Here is a 19,453-nt window from a genome sequence, read left to right as displayed (position 1 = left end):
ATTTATTGACTTCATTGACTGATGAGTAGCTGTTGTCGCCAGGTGCACCTGTCCCGTGCTCTGGTGATGGAGCTTGTGCAGGCAGTGAAGCACCGATCCACCCTGTCGGACAACAACCTGCTGCTGCTGGTGCAGTTTGTGTGTTTTGATTCTGGCACTAGGATCTACATGCCCTGTCCCCTGGACCAGCAGCAGGCCCACCCCATCTGTCATGGACAGACAGGTGACAGTTTAGTTCTTAGTTTCACACATTACATGGCACATTTACATGTTCAAAGATGTGTGTGTTGTCATTATGCAGTCTTTTTTGTCTGTTGGAACTTTCCTGCGGATTTGGGAATTGCTTATTTCATTTAAATTTAACACAAAAGACTCCTGTGAATAGGATTACAAGCAGACACCAAGCTGCAGTGCAAAGTGAATCAGTCGATATTGAGGAAGATTGATGACAGACGATCTCGGAGACATTGGCTGTGATGCCTCTGCCTGGTTGTGAATGAAGAGCTTGCCATTCAGTTATTGTTTAGAATATCATTAAAACTTATTGGATTTACATTTTCGTGTGAAATGGAGCAATGCTCAAGCCAGCTGCTGTCACTCCTGTTCTACGAAGTCATAATCAATGCGTTCTAACATTGTGATTTTCCTTGTACCATGATGTTTGCAGGTGCTGTTGAATGTCTGCACCAGCACATGTTTGATTGTGTGGAGTTCCTGACCAGCATGCACACCATAAGTAAACTGAGGGCAGTCCTGAAACTGCAGAATCTGAGTGAGGACACACTTGGCAGCCAGGTAGGTGCAGGAAGATGCAACCTTTAGAATTGAATAACTTGCACAAATGAGGGATGAAGTTAGACCAGGAATGGGTATTGAGATTTTTTTTAGTCTTCACTTTACTGCTGTAAACCTTACCAATGAAAACAACTAGAATATGATCTAGTGGTCATTGTAGCATTGTAGAAACAATTGGGCTGATTGAGTGTTTTACTGACTTATCTACTGGATCCTCACAGGTAAAAACTGGCATTGCCCAGCTGATGGCTATAGAGTTCACCTTGAACAACCAGCGTGCCATGACTCGCTTCCTGCCCTGGCTGGCGTACCCCGGGATCCAGCCCCAGCAGGGCCTGCGGGAGATGTTCGAGTGTGTGGCTCACCTCCGCCTCCTGTCCTGGATCATCCTGGGCTCGCTCAACCACATGGCCATGTGCCCCTCCTCGGACGTGCCCTGTCACCCCCTCCCTCTGGACACCAGTCTGCAGATAGCTGACCTGGCCCTGGTGGTCCTGGACAGCTACCCTGAGCACACCAAGGCCAGTGTCTACCAGATGTCATCTCTGGCACAGGTAGGACAAACCACCTTAACTCATGCCATGGGTCTTTTCTATTTTAGGGGAAAGTGGTCGTTAACATGAAAAATGAAAATCTCACTATTGTGTTTTAATGCCTTGCAAATTGCAGCCATATAAGCGAAGTGATACAAAAGTGTATCTGTGATGAATACGTCATTTCAGCCATGCTTGGTTTACTGCATTATCTTGCTCTGACTTGTTTTACTGGTACATAACATGCACTTTTATCTATTGGATATCATTCATATTTTGGTGAATGTGACAGTGAAACTCACCCATGTGAAATGAATGTGAGCATGTTATGTTTACTGTCCTGCAGCATGTTATGTTTACTGTCTTGCTTGTTGTGTTTGTAGGTATTTATACTGTGCCAGCTGTGGACCATCTACTGTGAGCAGGTGGCTGTGTTTAACACCAGCCATGGGGACATGTACAGGACGACCTGTCTGGCTGTCATGGAGTTCTGGATGAAAGTGGCACCTACCTTCATACAGGTAACATATGAGAAAGGTCCTTTACATTCAGTGTGAAGTTACCAACATTTCAGTATACAGTCTGTGATGGTTAAATCAAGTCAAGGAGTTCCCAATGCATGATTATTTTCTTCATAAGATTTTTCTTTCTTTTGTTAAAAGTATAGGGATCTTTCTTTATTGTATACTTTTTACTGGGAGGAAATTAATTCCAGAAATAGAAATATAAACAAGGACCTTTCTATCCAAGTGGAGAAGAATGAGTCCATCATCCATAAGACAGACATTCTCAACTGATGAAATAAACCATGCTTTTAGTAGCTAGTGGTAGTGCAGTGCTGCTTTGCTATGGAAATTGTCTCTTCAAATGTCATCACTCCTGTTATGTTCTGGCCAGATTGCCTCCTACTCCAAGTCTCATGGTGAGATGGTGAACCTGCATCTGCTGAGTCTACTGGAGGGGTTACAGGAGGTCAACTCTTCCCTGCTGGTGCAGCTGTACCCCATGCTGGTCACCATACTCTACATACATGAAGGTTCACTGTCTGCAGGGCTACAGCATAGGATACAGGAGATACAGGTTACTACTGGCACTCATTTCCACTGGTGTGTTGTGTGTTGATCATTGTACATTGATACAACGTAACTAAGGTGACATGAATGTTATCATGGAAATAACAATATGGTTACAATAATTAATGGCAGATACAGAGCCAGAAATTTGTCATACCCTTTATCACCTGTGATTCTGTGTTTCAGAACTGCCCCCCTCCAGATCCCATCACACCGGTGGCCAGAGAACTGAACAAGGCCCTGTTGAAGTGTCTGCAGCGCCTGCAGTACAAGATGGGGCAGCTAGAGGTCCAGTCATCTGCTGCCACACAGTTCTTCACTGTGTAGAGCTGAAATGCTTGAGGAGGGTGGCTGGATGGGACTAAATTGTCTGCCTTACAATTGTGCACAGAGTTGTAGTGCTTGATAGCAGTTGTTGTTGTTGTCTCTCTAACTGCTTCACTTCGTCGGTATATGGTCACATGTGCTTATTAAGTGATTTGGCTGCCATACAGTAATGACAGCTTTGGCTTGAGTGATTTACTGCAGCATTCTAAGCTAGTCTTACATTGTGTGTTAACTACAATGACCTCAGTGTCAAGCAACTAAAACATGTGTAATGTTTAATGGTTGTAGTAATTGTGGTACAGCTTTTAAATGTACTGTACCACTGCACCAGTGTATGAAACAAGGTACTCCTGATTATCAAACTTATTTGCCCTTTGATGTTTTATTTTGAGCATGTAGACATTTCACAATCAACTTTTTTAAGTGTTGTATATTTTGTGACATAGTTATTGGTTGTGTAATTGGAGTAATTTGTCAGTGATTAAGAGATTTTAATCTCAAAATAAGAAAATTATGTGTCATTGCATAAATAGTACTGATGATATTGATGACTCCACTTGTTAATCCATGTACGGTAGTATATATATGTTTCATGTTGTAGGTGTGCTGTGATAAGTCATGACCCAGGAAACATTGGCTTGTGCATGCATGTTGATGTGGTCAGTTGTCACATCTTTTATTGTGTATATGTGGCATCATGGAGGAAGTAAACCTGGTACTTGATATCCATTATTTTTTTTGCCATTTTGTTCTTCTGTAGTACTATAGCTACTAATTTCCCCCTAGACTACCACTTGCTGGAAGGTGGAGGCATGGGCAGCCAGTACTTGATCTCTGTGGCTCCAGGGTCGTCCTTAGTGTGCCAGTCCAGGTCCCCATCGGGGATCCAAAACTTGGTCTGATTCACCTTCCTCTTCTTGAACCACCTCCTGTTAAATTAAACACAACACAATCATTGGCTTTCTCTATATGATGACTGCGTGGTGACAAAATTGATTAATAGTGAGAAACACTCCTTGTCAAACAATAATAGTATTTTCCTTTATTTTCCATTGTATTGTTTTTTGTCAAGGTTTCAACAGAACTTTGAGTGCTTATGTAAACTGCGTCAAATAGCACATGGTACATTTAATACTGGGTGTTGTCTGCTGACTTGCAACCATGACTTTGACAAATGCACTCCATAAGTAAAATAAATTTCTGCAAACATCATGTAATGGGCCCATTGCATGATTTTCTATTTGGAAAGCTACAAACACATTCCAGTTTTTGCACACTTGTGTTCCCCACCTGCGGTTGTATAGCACCCATTTTTCCTCCATCTCATTGCCATGTTCTTCGCACACTTCCACAGCTTTATCCACAAAGTCCCGTCCAATTTTGGCGTCCCCTGACAGCATGTGAAAGTACGCCTGATAGTGGAGCCATCGCGGCTTCAGCACCGGGAAGTCTAGGCACGCGTGGCCGAGTTGTTTGATGGCCTGGATCGAACAGTCATATTAGCACTAGTACTAATAATGTAAAAATGGAGAATCACTAATTTACAGTTCTATCAGGGGTGTAGCTCATTGCAACAGTGCCCGTTGCAAACTCGTTCAGTTCACTGATTTGATGATGCAAGTACAACCGATATTTCAGCACCACGGGCATATCCATTCAACATTTCCTGTGCCTTTAAGTCCGGAAATTTCGTCCGTACAGTGAGATTTGGCGGAAGTTCTATACCAAGCTATGGAACATAACTGACTGACCTTTTGTGCCTGTTTTCTCATCATCATAACTTTCATTCCCAGCACCAAGGCGTTGCAGTAGGCTAGCAGTTCGCACTCCACCACCTTAGCGTACGCGTTGGCGGCCATAAACGTCTCCAGCCGTGGCGGGCGAATGGTTTCTGCCAACAGGAACCAACTCTCGGCTCGGTGCCAGTTCCCCTTCCGTGAGGCACTGGGAAACCACACAATCCACCAATTAACCATCAATATTTGTCTAAGTCATTTTCACATATTTGGTTGGAACTATTTCGGCAGAATGGATGATGAGTTAAGTGAATTGCAAATATCTAAAAGGTCCACACAAGAAGAACAGTGGTAAAAGAGAAATTGTCACGTCTGATACAACAGTTATGGTTAAAATAGGTAAAATCTCGGACATCTCACCAAAGTGCAAGACCAGCTAGCAGGTAAAATCGCGGGATAACGTCATCCATGAACGACGGGTCCTCAGCGGCTTCTGACGTAAATTCTACGCACTCCTCATAATTCTCCAGAACAACTCCTGTAAAAAAAGTACAAACGATTAACGAAGAAAAGGATTATGTCGGTTTCTCAGAGCTTTCATTTGCTATGCAAGACACGGTAGAATGGCATAGCATTATCAATGGTCAAGGCTAACATATTTGATTAATATTTGTGAGAGCTGACCCGATGACGGCCAGTATATATGATACGGGTAATGTTTAAGTTGAATTGGAAACATATCATTCTTCTATACATGCTAGAAGACCCGTAACTAGGATATTAGGATATGATAAAAAGGAAAGGTGAGTTGGAGAGAACCTTCCTCCAGCAGCAGGTCCAGGCAGTTGCAGTAGTACCACGCCTTGCCAATGACGTCCTCATTTTCCTCGGAAAGGTAGAACAACTGACGCACTACCTCCACACTGTCACGTTCCCTGCATTGTATATAAATGTAAGTGTTGCAACTATCAGGGATTGATAGTACTCATAACCAAACACCATCCAAAATGATGTGACAGTGTCAAATCACAACATTTTCCACAGAAAAGTTTAACTTCTGAGGAGAATTAATAATCTGCATGATATTCTTCTGATATTAACTGTAGTTCATGTATTTGTAACTAAATTGCCTAATAAGTAGGCTTTCCCCACTAAGAAACGGGTAACGACCCCGATAGAACACAGTTCTAAATAGGACACAGACATAGTTGCAGTTGGACTGTGACGATTGGTGGTCATAAGCTGCGGTACTGAAAGTTACATTCACCTGTTTGCCAACAGCAGTGCCTGCGCCAGCAGCGGAAGGCACTGAAGCTCCATCACGTTGTCGTGAAGCCTCTCACAAACTGACTTGGAATGGTAGCCTATTGGGAGTTCGTAGTAGGAGCAAAGCGTTATTAATCAGAGACTTTCCACTCTTTTGAAGTTATTTCCAAAGATGTTTCTTTTAATACATTGCAGAATACACCATGTCTTTACAGGAAATCCTCTTTGAAAAAGGCGATAAAATGTTGAACCGTTCAAAAGTGTATCCTACTTTTTTCGTTCAACATGTTAGAAACAATTACAAACGTACAAACCATAAAAAATATTACATTTCATTAAATACAAACTAACATGACTGTGAATATGGGGTTGGATACCAAGTTCATGGGGTGTATACACAGACCTGAGTCGACAGCAGGGTGAATTTGTCCCCTTCCCAGCCGGAGTGACATGCTGACACTGAAGAGGTGCGCCAATGTGATGAGGTCATCGGCCACTAGGCTAGATTCCACCTCTTTGCATCTGTGATGGAATATAGATGGACAATTGAAGACGTCGGTTGAGGGCTAGAATGCTGTAGTGATTGCAGCCTTGTTTTTGGAGTATCAATTTCAGTTTCAGCTCAGTAAATCAAACAGTTTTCACAGAGATAATCACAGGCTGGAATGATGGCAGCTTCTCACCTCTTCAGGGCTTTCCTCTCATATCCCTCTGCAATTCTGGACCAGTTCATCAGCTGACAGTTCTCCATGATTGCGGTGTAGGCTGTGATCAGCTATAGAGATACATGGATACACATCACTGCTAATCTTAAAGATAATTTTAATTTTAGTCCTACTTGTACATGAGTTTTCATCAAACAGACAGGTCCCCATCGTCACAAGCTTGTATTTGATAATATATCTCACCCTGACGCCTCTAGGCCCGAGGGCCTGTGAGTTGTCAGCCTCTGGACAAAAGATCTTCATTCTCCTCTCTCAATGTTCGGTTCTTGTCTACTTAATGCTTGATATATCCTTGATTAAATCTCACCCTACATGATAAAAGCACGCTTAAGAACTCTGTGGAGTATTCCCCCTTGAAGCGGCCCATACCTCATGTAGGTCGTCGTCTGCCTGCTCGGCGGCGTTGAGCTGCTGCAGGGCGGCGACCAGGGCGCGCCTGTCCTGGTGCACCATGTGGTAGGCGTGGGACACGTGCGACAGACACCGGGCCTGCTCCACCAGCACATTGGCGCGGGAACTCCTGTGAAAGATCAGTAGATAATGGTGAAACGGCTAATAGTTCCACAAATTTGCATTAGAAGACTGAATAAACATTCAGCGTGTATTCGTCGTCTACAACGTTGGAATGTTTTGCCTCCTGTGTCGTGCATATGTTGCCAAAGTTTCGGCGCAATTGGAGGTTTACCACCGTCTAGATAAAGTGGAAAATGAAAATGTTTGGATTCCATACGGTAAAATTTGATACCGTTAGTCCTATATCCAACAGATATCACAATCGCTATATGAGGATAGTAATTAAAAGTAATCTATTTCCTGTTGGAATGCTGAACGGAATGCATGTCAGACATACCCGGCTTTTCCTACAAACTGATCGGGCCACATCACATGTAGGACCTGTCGGAAGCCCGCTCGAAGCAGTCGCAGTCTGACGCCAGCTTCAGTCGTAGGCTGGGGATTTCCGAGGATCTTCAGCGCTCGGTGGAAGTGTGGCATGGAGTCCTCGAAACGGTCCATTTGGAAGTAAGCCTAGGGCAAGATAGATTCGTTACGCATTTAAGAAATTGGATAAGCAGGTTAGAAACACAAGCGGGTGACGGACTGGGTTCTGTTTCCTCTTGCCTTGCCTCTGATAATGATTTTATAAATCTTGCTCTTTGTTGCTGCATGAATAGATTAACAGCAATACATGTATATAAAGATAGATTAACTTGTTTTTATGACTACTTTTGGCGTTAAACTAATCAGTACATTCCATATGCAACAGGTGTTGCCATATCACACGTCTCACCTGACCCTGAAGACTCTCAATCCTAGACCTTTCCTCCTTGTCAACTCGAACGCTCCTTTCTGTTGCGTTCTCCAGTGCCTTGCGACCCTTAGATATGGCCTTCAGCATGTCCGACACTTCGGACAGGTGGGAAAGTGCCTACGAGGAAAACTTATCGTCATTTGGTACTGTTATTGAAATATCTCCACATGGATTGTTGAATTGAATCAATTTTTCTGTAAATAAATCAAACCCTTCATACATTTGCTGTCTATCGGTCCTATCTGACCCACTAAATGCATTTGGGCTGTGACGTCTCATAGTGGTATTATGGCTGTATGAAGTGGGATATTTTGTATAAAAGTTGACCGTCGAAGCCTTAATACCTCCATGTTGTTATTGACTGAAACTGCAGCCGCCGATGATTCCACCAGGAAGTGGATGACCTTTGACACGTTGCCGGCGCCCTTCCAATGATGTAGCAGTAGAGGGTAGACGGAGGCCAGGACCTGCAGGCACTCACAGCCGCGCAGATCAATGTCCAGCTGCTTCCACCCTTCCTCCATCTGTACCTCACTGGCAGACCTACAGGCCAGCCAAGATGATCAGATTGTCCCATGACATCAGCTTCAAACAGCCGATCTTACATAGAGTCTTTGCATTGATGATTTGATACAAAAACAAAAACAAGCCTTAAAGTCAGCATACTTTGAGACGTACCTTAAGATCTCATACAGCAGAACATAGGCTAGAACATGTACATGTACATTCAACATGTACATTTGACATGTATGGAATCCATGCTAATAAAATGTAATATGAATGGTTAAGTGCCAAATAAACTCCAAGCTAAAAAGAAACAAAGAAAGCCACAAGGAATAGGGGAGAGGAAACAGCCTGAAGAGAATTAGTAAACGATATACCGATAACAGACATACAAGCGTTCATGGCAGGTTCATATCTGACAGGAGTGCGTGCCTTGTTGAATCGCACCAAATGCAAAACTGCAAATGGTAATTAAAAGTTCCTTACCCGAAGAAGCCCGCGGCGCTGGAACGGGATTTGCTATCCACGCTCAACCTACTTCCGCTCATCTTACTTCCGAAGGAGGTGACGCTGCCTGAAGCGGCGATAATGGTTGCAAAATACAGATGGCACGACACTTATTTTGACTTTTTTTCTGTTAAATAGATTTGTTTATCAAAACTACCCATATATTCCTGTTTCATGTAAGAACTATTACTAGTATTAGTATAGTATTAGTATTAGTATTACAAGAAGAAAAGAATCTATCATTCACCTTGCTCTATCGTCATAGTGCTTAAATCAGAGGACCTTCTAAAGTCCTGCGCCTTGAATCCCCTCTCCATTTTCTGAACTCGACCGGCAAATGAGCTCTGTCTGCGGCTTCCCCCTCCACCAGCAGACATGCGCTTAACACCCGGTGCACCTGGGGACTTCTCTATGGAAGGCTGTAGCTTGGACTGAGTGAGTTTAAGAGATGCGTATGACTCCTCGATGCCGGTGGCTGATTGCACTAGTGCACCAGACGTTGCAGTCGGCCTTTCCTGTTGCCTCGGCTCACTGCCTTGCTGCCCGTGGTAGTGTACAAAATCTCCTCCACCACATGCCTTACACTTATGCGCCTGTCCCTCCAAGAATTCGCCGCACATCTTGTGCAAGGCTTTCCTCTGGTCCTCTGTGAGCAGGGCGTACGCTGTCTCCTGGATGAGCGGAGATCTAAATCGCAGTAGCTTGCAGTGGATGTCCACGACGACGGGGCTGGAGCGGTTACCTTTTGGGTATACGAGAAAGGACTCATCACCAGGATCCTTCACGCAGCGGCATTCAATCTTCTGTGAGGCGGCCAGGTGCGCGTGGTGGTGGTGGACACGGTGCTCATCCTCGTCACCGGCGGCACACTCCAGGATCTGACACTGCATCAGCGACTGGACGGACGCGCGTACCTGCGGGTTGGAAGGTGTCGTCATCAAAGTGGTGGTGATGACCATGAGCATGTATGCACTGTGAAATTATTTGAGGGGATTTTTTTACACGTTTCCCTGCACGTCATTACTATTATCGGACTCAATTAAGAGAAAAGACAAAGCGTACTTTTCTGTTGTTGTACTGAGGGATGATGGCCTCCAGCATCCTCCGGGTGAAGGTCACGCCTATGACCGAGGCACACTTGGCCGCCATGTTGTCGGACGTGTTCAGCCTGTCCAGCCGCGCAACCATCATATCTGTAGATTGTAACTCAAGAAGTTATGACACGATCTGACTTAGCCCCGAAAATCTATAAAATCAAAAACAAATAATCATATGAGTTAGTGTGGTCGCTTGCAGCCGAGGTATATCAATGTCCAATCTATGTGTGATTACGTAACCAGATCTTTGGTGTTTTTGTAGCTGAATTAAGATAAGGTAGAAACGGGACAAACATAACCCGAGGGGCCTTGTGCGTACCTTTAACCGATTCAGGTAAGTTGAAGTCATCCAGACTGACCCCGGGTGCCAGGATGCACACCATCGTCGTTTCTGCAACTTCCGTTGTACGGGACCCCGTCTGACTTCTGGTGCCGCCCGCCATTTCCGATGGATCCTTACCTGTGCTTAAGCTCTGCTTCCGGATGGAACTCCTGTCCAAATAGAAAACCAACCTTTCAATGTTGAAATGGTGTCGGGAGTGGATGAGTGTCTTGTGACCTTGGTAGTGATATTTCATAGAAATTACAAATTGTCAGTTCCATGACTATCCTATTCCACAACTTCCACCCCTGTCGCCAATAAGTCGTTTTACTTCAATAAAATCTAACTTCATCTCGTTCGAAACTCCACCACAAGTCAAATTTGGAACCATCACTACAAACAGACCTTTTATGAGACAACCGGCTGTATTCGAGCGGCGCTTCTTCCATGTTGACGGTCTTGATACTGCCCTGGAAGTAGAGGTGACGAAGCACCTGCTCACACCAGGATGGGACGCCGTGGCTTCTCTTCTGCAGGACTCTGTGAAGAACGAACTTTGGATCATAAACACTCGACACCCAGTATTTCAAAATGCCTATATCAAATCAGTAATACAAGATTGAAGGTGTATGTACGCCAAGCTTACTCCTTGATTTCCATGGGGATTTGTGCCACGTCCAGGATTTGGCAGGCCAGGTCCGGAATGACGCTCTCGTCCAGGCCGGACAGCTTGATGTGCAGTGTGTAGGGGCTGTACAGCACACTCAGTGCGGTCTGGTTGGGCATTTTGTTGGGCTGCAATGGCCGCATGGTCATGATGCAGACCGAATTCGGGTCCTCTGACAAATCAGAGATGAATTCCCAGGAATCGTGGTCGATCAGATGAGCGTTGTCCACCGCAAACATGACAAAATTGTCTGCTGTATACTGGAAAGACGACCTTTAATAATTATCAATCACACCTGGACCGTACAATGTTGTTCTTGCTGTTGTTGTTTGTAGAAAAAGTTTTCTCCAGGAGGAATGTGCATATTTGGTGATCATAAGTGTCATGCTTTAATCGTTTACCACAAAACGGGTAAGTAGCTTTACTAGTATTAGTGGATGGCAACCAAGAAAACGAGTGAACTTACTTCGTGAACAATCTTAAACAACAACTTGTGAAGCTCCTTTGTTCTCTCCTCCCCACGCATGGCTGCTACTAGAGGGGTTACGTGAAACTGAGAAAACAAAAAGGTGCCGTTCAGGGGTTTGCTGAAGTGAGGAAAGGAGTTTCTATGGATAGATGACGACATCGCCACAGTTTTCAGTACCAGGGACAGAGCCAGTCGTATGCACAGACATTTGCCGTTAATGTGCGACATGCGGTGTTGCTGCACGACAGGTCCAAACGGAATCTGGCGATAGGAGCATCCCACTCACAAATCTCACTCACACATATCTACATCTTTGTACAATTTAAAGCTGCACAGATTTGTGATACCACATGTTCGCTTTGTCTGTTAGACACGTAACGTTAACAAGTAAAAGCATGCTAGCACAGCGTGCTCAAGTTTTATTTGTACGACGTAAAATGGGTCAGTAGTTCTATCCCTTTTTACGGATGTTAAGTAAAGATGTAATGCATTGAAACTATCGCATAGAAATTTTACCTTGACATTGATGAGGTCATTGAGAAGACAAAGCTCGTCTGCCACGTCATGGTGTTTGATGATGCTCAACAGATGATGTTCAGCCTCAATGTGAGAGTCCTTGCTGTCTATATCGAACAGCATGTCGATCAGTGTCTTTACCGTGATGTAAGGCGTGTTAAAGTCTTGGATTGTCAAGGCACATGACAGGACCCTGCAGAGGAAGAAAGGTGGTATTTTCATTAATCCGAAGGGTTCGACTGCGTACACGATGCCATTTATGAAGAATGCGCCATTTTTAATGATCATCTAGCATACAGTTTCATTATTACTAGTATCGACGAGGACAAAACACATGTAGCTATTTTCAGTTTATATACTCATTATTGTAGTAACTCCCAGTTTCCAATGGCGTAATTCAATAAAGCGTCTGGTTGCATTATTGGCATGTATCCCCGATCGCACAACCGGCTTTTTGTACCTGATCCCCTCTTCCTCTGCCTTCAAGATCACCTCTTCCAGCACGCGTGACTTGCCGATCCCAGCCTCGCCCTCGAATATGATGACCCTCCGATGATCCCCCTTCTCCAGATGCTGTGTCATCAGGTGTAGTTCATCTAGAAACTTCTCCATCTCTTTTTCTCTTCCTGTGTACAATAGGAATACTTCCTGTTAGTGGCCATGTGTGATGCACACGGACAAATTGAAGTAGGTTGCCATTATCTTACTAAAAGTGTGGTTGTTGTTGGCCTACTCTTCCAATACGTGATGGTGATGCTATGCTATAGCTACTTGTTGACGTTTTAGAGTCCAGTTAAATCGCTTTATGGTTTCGATATCATGTAGAGATTTCCCAAAAATCTAATGGCGAAGAAACTCAATAATGTACTGTGGAACTCACCAAGAATGGGGTATTCCGGCACCTCGGCAGCGTGTGCCTTCCCGTCCCTGTGTTATTATCACAATCAGGAGTCATAAAATGTGAGGAGTCTGCATATAGACAGTGTCGCACTACAACTTTCATTTTGCTGCCAAAGGCTGTTGAAGCCATTCCCCAGAATCTTACTTGATTAGGTTAATGATCTGCCAGAAAGAATGCAATACACAAACAACATGATAAATAAACCTAGGCATTTTAGCATGAAACTTCATCTGTGTTGGTTTTTCAGTGTTGGTTAGGTAAGTTTTTTTTTTCAAAACATGATGATTTATCTTATCAGTGGGAGGAGATTGGATAAACATTCATGATTATGTTCATTACCAGAGACGCCCTACTCAATCAATCAGGTCAGTGACAATGACAACCATTGTTTTTCAGTGTTGGTTAGGTAAGTTTTTTTTTTTCAAAACATGATGATTTATCTTATCAGTGGGAGGAGATTGGATAAACATTCATGATTATGTTCATTACCAGAGACGCCCTACTCAATCAATCAGGTCAGTGACAATGACAACCAACCTGTCGTCTCCCAAATATTCATGCATAGGTGTAGTTTGCTGCACTCCCTTCAGTTCAATGAACGGTAGCTCGTCGAAGGCGTGTCTGGGTAGTTTAGAGTGGTAGTATGTCTCGTTGTCGCACGACACTTTGTCTTTGTAGGCCATCATCAGACGGGCGGCCAGGTTCACCTTCCGCCCGATTACTGCAGGACAAATAAATATGGTACAAGACTATGTCATTTGCTGTGACGACAAGGTGTTTCTTCTGTACTTTCAAAGGAGGAAGATCGCCTCAAATCAATTTCCCGACATACAGTTTTCTTCCCCCTGATAAATATGCTGACATCAGAGCAAGCATAAAAGTTTGACCGATTTTTTTCAAACGCTGTGGATAACCTGTTACTGTTATTTTTATTTATTCGGATTTACAGAAATGTTCTGAGAGGAGCCGGCAAATGGAATGTAGTACACAGAAACATATTTGAAATAAACAAATGAAACAAAAACAACTACGTACATACATACATAACTACTAAATGAATTATTAAAACTAAAACTACTGTAACAGTAGTACATGAAGCAAAGTAACTAACAATCGTTAGTGAAGTTATTGGTTTCATCAAGCACAAAGCGCAGCATCATAAAGAATGTGCATATAGTTACGCAAAAAGGAACGAACAAAAAAGCCGTAACAAACCTGTATATTCATGTCTATATTTGTGTCCTACAACGCCGCAAAAAGTAGAGCCAGTCGTTACACCTATAGAGACATGTCTGAAAAATACAGAACAATTATCAGTTATCATATGCTGGTGTTATTTCGTAGAAAGTTACATGTTTATGGTGTCCACAGGAATCATTAATAAGCATAGCAACGCTTTATAAATTGTAAACATATACAGTGCATTGTTTGTATAACTTATCAGTGGCTAGAACTGACCTGACGTTGTCCTTCTGCTGTAGGTCTTTAAGAATCTTGCTAGAAGCCTTCAAGGCATGCGCACTATCGTCTTCATGCTTGTATCCCGGAAGCCCAAAAATGGCCAGAAATGTACACCCCTGTAGGATAGGATCGATGGTGCAATGTCTATCCACCCCTTTCATTGATAACAATTTTGTCTGGCATACCTGGGATAACGTTCGTATTAAATGGAAGACATAAAAAAGTAGAGGTACATCCTAGCACCGTCATGTGTCTAATAAAGGCACCCTGAATTTGATAAATGTCTATCGATCGATCAATCAATCAACACAGTTGAAATTGCCTTACCTTATCAAACATGAACACCTTGTTCAAGCAGCCTGCAAAAAAAAGGTTCCAGTTATTTAGAAGATGACTTACGTTGCATGTTATATGACCTGAGTTCGCTAACGTTGACGTTACTTCGAGTACGTCGGAGAAAGCAAAAAAATAAACAATTCCGGTCCCTGGCAGTTGGCGTTTAGTCGTCTCAGGTTGCGGTTAACGTAATGCAGATTAAGTGTATTATTTTCCAGAGACTTTTTACTCGTGATCTAGAAAATGGCTGACAATGACAACCCCAAAAGCGAGGGGATAGTTGACCTTGCATGTTGTGTGCGCTGTTGTAGACGATGTCGAATGCCTCCTGAAAAGCCTCACACTCCTGCTCGTCGTTGAAGTTGTCCTGGTGGACAAGGTTGATGAAGACAACTGACACCTGTCGCACCTCTGACAGGTAAATCAGGGGCTGGTCATCATCAAGCTGGTAACACAAGGTACATTCGGTACTTTTCTCATTTTTCCTGCACGGGATGTACTGCCTTTTCTCTATTCTGCATCTAATATTACAACGGATTCCTCTTTCATCCGTTGTTACATACAAGTCAAATCAAGGCAGTGGAATATGGTTAAAATCCGTTTGCAGCTATTTCTGGTCAATTGCTACGATGATACCAAAAGCTTCTGTTAGTAAAACGGTGACACTGTTTAGTGGCAGTAGTTAGTCAGACTCAATGTACTTCGGGCAGAAAATATTGCAAAACACTGTTCCCGCCAAACAAGTCTTCAACGTTTCATCTTGCAGACATCCATACGTACCTTTTGCAGCACGGGGCGAATGATGTATTTTCTGATATCTTCCATAGCCGAATCATCCTCTGAGTAGCAAGCTTCTCGTCCTGTCGTGTGAGAGAGACGCAGAATATGGTCAAATAATGTCGGTAGTAATGTCCACAGATAGTTAAAGAGACGTCTCCACAAGCTGTTACTGTCTAGCCAAGCGAACCAGAGTCGATGTTTAAAACTCCATATCCGGATATCACTGGTACACTGTGCAGTTTGTATACGTTTGTGAATGTCCCATCCGGTTGATAATGTACTACGACATGTGGAATCTAACTTACTGATCATTCTCCAAGCCAGCTCAGGTGACTTCTTCTGGCTCGAGCCCGATTCACCCGACTGAACTACGTGGATCAAGAAACGGACAGTGTTAAAGCATTGATGCAGTGCAATGTGTTTTAAACTACATACGGGTTGCCTTATACTCACAGTTACAGCAATATGCCATTCCCAGGGTAGAAGAAATGTATTTACATACACAGAGTATATGCATAACTAGAGGTAATGAAAGTCCACTAGCCAATCGCATCATGGCGATCTACCACACTGCCACTACCGTACGTTTGTAAAACTTGAACATGCAACATATGGAATTGTTGACCCTTCTAACAACTTAGGCAGGCCTCATGTACCCGATTTTCTCCTAATACGGGAACCCGTGGTGCTGGAGAGCTTGCCGGGGGTCTTCGGTCGGGCTTCACCAAAGGAGGAGCCCATGGAAAGGGAGTTTGAAATGACGTCGTCACTGTTTAGCCCAGAGACCTGTACGGTAAGGGCACACAAGTTGCATAAGTTTATTTTGCATGCCAGTCTTGATAGATTAGCGGAATGGAAAATTTAAGGAGGTTGATGTCAGTTTACCTTTAACGTTTAAAGTCTCTGATAGGTTCCTTTTATACATTGTGTACGGTACTATGCTTTGGAGCACTTTTTTTCTTTTGCGAGTCGAATTATGCCTATGTATCCACCGACTTTGTACTCGGGGCAGAGGTAAAATATAGAACCAGAAGTACATGGTGATCACTGGGTCATGTGTCAACACTCCTCAATAATCACAACTTCCACCTTGACGTGGCGCCCATCCTTCCGGAACTCCCACTGAAAACTGGATTTGTCACACAACTTCCACGCCATAGGGGACAGGATGATTGTGCCCGAGTCGGCGAACTTCTCGGCCAGGTTGGCATCTGTTACGGACTGCCCAGTCACGGCAAATATCCTCTCCACGTTGTTTCCAAAATGAGTGATCTTCATCTCTCCGGCGGCCAAACCTGTACGTGAAAGATGACATTGGGCGCTTTCTATCTTGTGGACATAAAATGATATTTCTAAATCTATATTACGGAATTGGTTCAGTCAGTCAATTTAGATGGCTGATCCATGTGCGAAGTAGTGGATATACTTTGATCACTCTGTCACAAGAAAAACGCTGTTTAAAGATTTCTCACCTATCTTAACGCGCAGTTTGACGCCCACGTCAGTCTCCCAGTTGTCACACACAGATTGAATGTCCAGGCTGCACATTACCACTTCCTTCAGGGTCGAGCCCAACTCCTTTCCTGTGTCGACCTGTAGAATGTGGTCGGCATTGCAAATATTGCAACAACAAAAACAAAAAAACAACAACTAGAAGGCTCGTTCTCATTTAAATGTCGAAATGCTGTTGCCTGACTTAACGCCTTGATATGGAGCAAATTATAGACAACAACTTAGAGGATCATTAGAGCCACGGGTGGGATTCCACCCCCCCCCCCCCCCACAACAAATGGCTGTCGCCTGAGAAAAAACGAAGAATTCAAATAGTAGCCAAAAATATAACAATACAGTTCCCAGAATGATTGTTCGGTAGGTGAAACCAGCTGACCAGGCCCTCTGACCCATCACGTCAGATCGCTACTGTCACTGATCTTGGAGGCTGTGTGAGGTAGTTTATGCCTGTCGCCAGATTCGGTAACAAACGTTACCACCATGAGTCCAGTGGTTGCCACGGTTATATTATCCACGTATAAGACTAGAAATGACGGTTTTTGTGACGCTGTACAGTTTTTCTGGCTTTCTAAAGCAACAAGAAAGGGTTGTTGACTGTCATTTGTATCCCACCTTGCTTAACAAAATGTTGTACAGAAATGACTGTAACAAACGTTACCATTGTTCGATGCTGTCTAAGCTTTCTATTTGACCTGGTGTAAAAAAGCTGCCCACTTTTTAAATGTTCCTAAGGACGTCCACTTATACCTAGATGATGTAGTCAATAAGGTGAGTCCTTTCGAAGAAAACAGGGTAAAGTCTGCTGTTGTAACAAACGTTACCGGTAACGTTTGTTACCTGCCCTGTAATGCATTACCAATGGGATCGAAAATAATAAGTTGCCATTTTTTGGCTATGGTTAGAATAGGAATTTTCCTACACAACCAGCTAGTTTTCACTGAAAATAAAGCCGATTTAATTTTCGACCAAAAAATGCCATTTTCGACATTTCACTGAGAACGAGTCAGAAACGTTTCAACATTGTGTATTGATTTATAGTGTATCAATGATGCATTTTTGCTTATATGATTGCATGCATTATATGACAAGCAGATCGTCACCATGACAGTAGATGAAGATCCAGAGGAGGATGATGATGATGACACCACGGGCATGGAGGCTCGCTTACAACTAACTTACGATTGGGAGTGGACGTAAAACGCTAAGTGCAATCATAGGGCCTTCTGTCCGCTTGGCCTGGGTTTCGTCAACATTTAATCCAGTTCGATGCGACAACCTCGTTGGTAAAATGATAGCCTTCAAAACTCTTTACTTGAACGTGTCATAATGGTAATAATAAATGAGGGAATGATTACCTGCCACCTAGCAAATATAGCGTCTCCCGCGAACTTTAGAATATCCCCGCCACACGCCAGGATGCCAGAAACAATCCTGCCGATGTAACTGTTCAGTGTCTTGGTCAGTTGATCTGTACCACATCCCTTGTCTGTACTGTGAGTGTACTTCTCGCATAGTGATGTAAACCCTGCAAGAGGCGGTTACGGTGAGATTTGACAGAGCCAAAAAGAGTACATCTTTCACAAAGAATTGTACAATCGTTTACTTTGGGATTGTCAGCTTAACAATAACGATCCCGAAGTTAAGAACTCATGGATAGACTACGAAATAATGTGAATCATCATTACACGGACTGATCCCTTTGATTCCAGTTCACGAGGGTAATTTTAATTTCAATCTATATGGACTATAATAACACAGGCTTTTTAAATCATTCTGTGAAAAAAAATCGAAAATTGAGACGATGCAATATTTTACCTGAAACATCAGCAAACATGATGACCCCTCGCTGCCGTTTGCGGTATGGCATAGGTTTGTCGTGGTCTCGATACATGACAAGGTCGGGTACATGGCTAGCGTAACGACCGATGTCGGGCATGTCTTTGTCACTTTGGTCATCGAAACTGTACCTCTTATCTCTCGCTTTCGGAGTTGCTTGCAATCCTGTTTCTACCGTGACGTGTAAGCAAAGATACGCGCGTAAGAAGTGGTGACTTACTTTTTTGATAATCGGCTTAGCCAAGTATGTATGGCACAACAAAACTATGAAAGACGGGATTTTCAATGAATTGGAGATGAACATATCAACATTTAAGAAACAAGTTAAGATATGTTTCCTCTCTCTTGAGGAAGGCTTGTCCTGACCTGATGACTGAAAGATGACTAGGTTTGCGACGTAGCAAATAATCATGAACATAACTACACATGTACCTTCTGCATCTTCATACGTGCTCTGTGCGTCATCGTCCGCGTCGTCAGGGTCAGCAAAACTCGCGCGCCATGGCGCCACGCTGCTCCTTCTCTTGGTGCGCTCTTTGGGCTTCTTCCAGCCGGCTGATGAACACCCCACCCCCATCTACCCACACGTCTTATATGGCGTTTGTTCAATTTAGTGGTTCAGTTGTGATTTTCTATACTGTACACTAGAGAAACCGCATTTTCCGACCATTGAAGAACGCCAGTAGCACTGTTGCTCTAGAACACAGCCTGTGATGTCACAGAGACTTCAGAAATAAATTGTTGTGCAACAAAATCCCACTTTTCTCTTTTCCATCAATCT

The 19,453-nt window shown here is 43.5% G+C and overlaps 2 protein-coding genes across 2 annotated transcripts; one reads left to right on the top strand and one right to left on the bottom strand.

Annotated features, from left to right (window-relative positions):
- The first annotated feature begins 46 nt into the window (after positions 1-46).
- LOC118420568 (protein unc-79 homolog) lies at positions 47-3,451 on the top strand. Its single transcript, XM_035827419.1, has 6 exons — positions 47-223; positions 668-795; positions 1,017-1,349; positions 1,712-1,849; positions 2,226-2,408; positions 2,588-3,451. The coding sequence occupies exons 1-6, from the start codon at positions 67-69 to the stop codon at positions 2,726-2,728; spliced, it is 1,080 nt and encodes a 359-aa protein (XP_035683312.1). The 5' UTR covers positions 47-66; the 3' UTR covers positions 2,729-3,451.
- Positions 3,374-19,425, bottom strand: LOC118420511 (adenylate cyclase type 10-like). The gene is made up of 35 exons (XM_035827352.1): positions 19,105-19,425; positions 18,652-18,843; positions 18,192-18,361; positions 16,797-16,917; positions 16,414-16,619; positions 15,981-16,110; positions 15,630-15,692; positions 15,325-15,404; positions 14,830-14,989; positions 14,536-14,567; positions 14,206-14,324; positions 13,963-14,039; positions 13,285-13,468; positions 12,727-12,773; positions 12,307-12,472; positions 11,847-12,039; positions 11,328-11,414; positions 10,841-11,121; positions 10,600-10,734; positions 10,192-10,364; positions 9,838-9,968; positions 9,023-9,689; positions 8,755-8,842; positions 8,109-8,307; positions 7,744-7,881; positions 7,306-7,481; positions 6,825-6,975; positions 6,414-6,505; positions 6,134-6,252; positions 5,732-5,828; positions 5,284-5,399; positions 4,885-5,002; positions 4,480-4,672; positions 4,019-4,209; positions 3,374-3,657 (listed from the first exon to the last, which is right to left on the bottom strand). Exons 1-35 carry the CDS (start codon positions 19,247-19,249, stop codon positions 3,516-3,518), a joined length of 5,379 nt encoding a protein of 1,792 aa, XP_035683245.1. The 5' UTR covers positions 19,250-19,425; the 3' UTR covers positions 3,374-3,515.
- Between the last annotated feature and the right edge of the window lie 28 nt (positions 19,426-19,453).

The sequence above is a fragment of the Branchiostoma floridae genome, chromosome 1 (assembly GCF_000003815.2).
Source record: "Branchiostoma floridae strain S238N-H82 chromosome 1, Bfl_VNyyK, whole genome shotgun sequence".
Classification (NCBI taxonomy): Eukaryota; Metazoa; Chordata; class Leptocardii; order Amphioxiformes; family Branchiostomatidae; genus Branchiostoma; species Branchiostoma floridae.
Note: the sequence above shows the minus strand (reverse complement) of the source record. Positions and strands in the feature narration are given on the sequence as shown.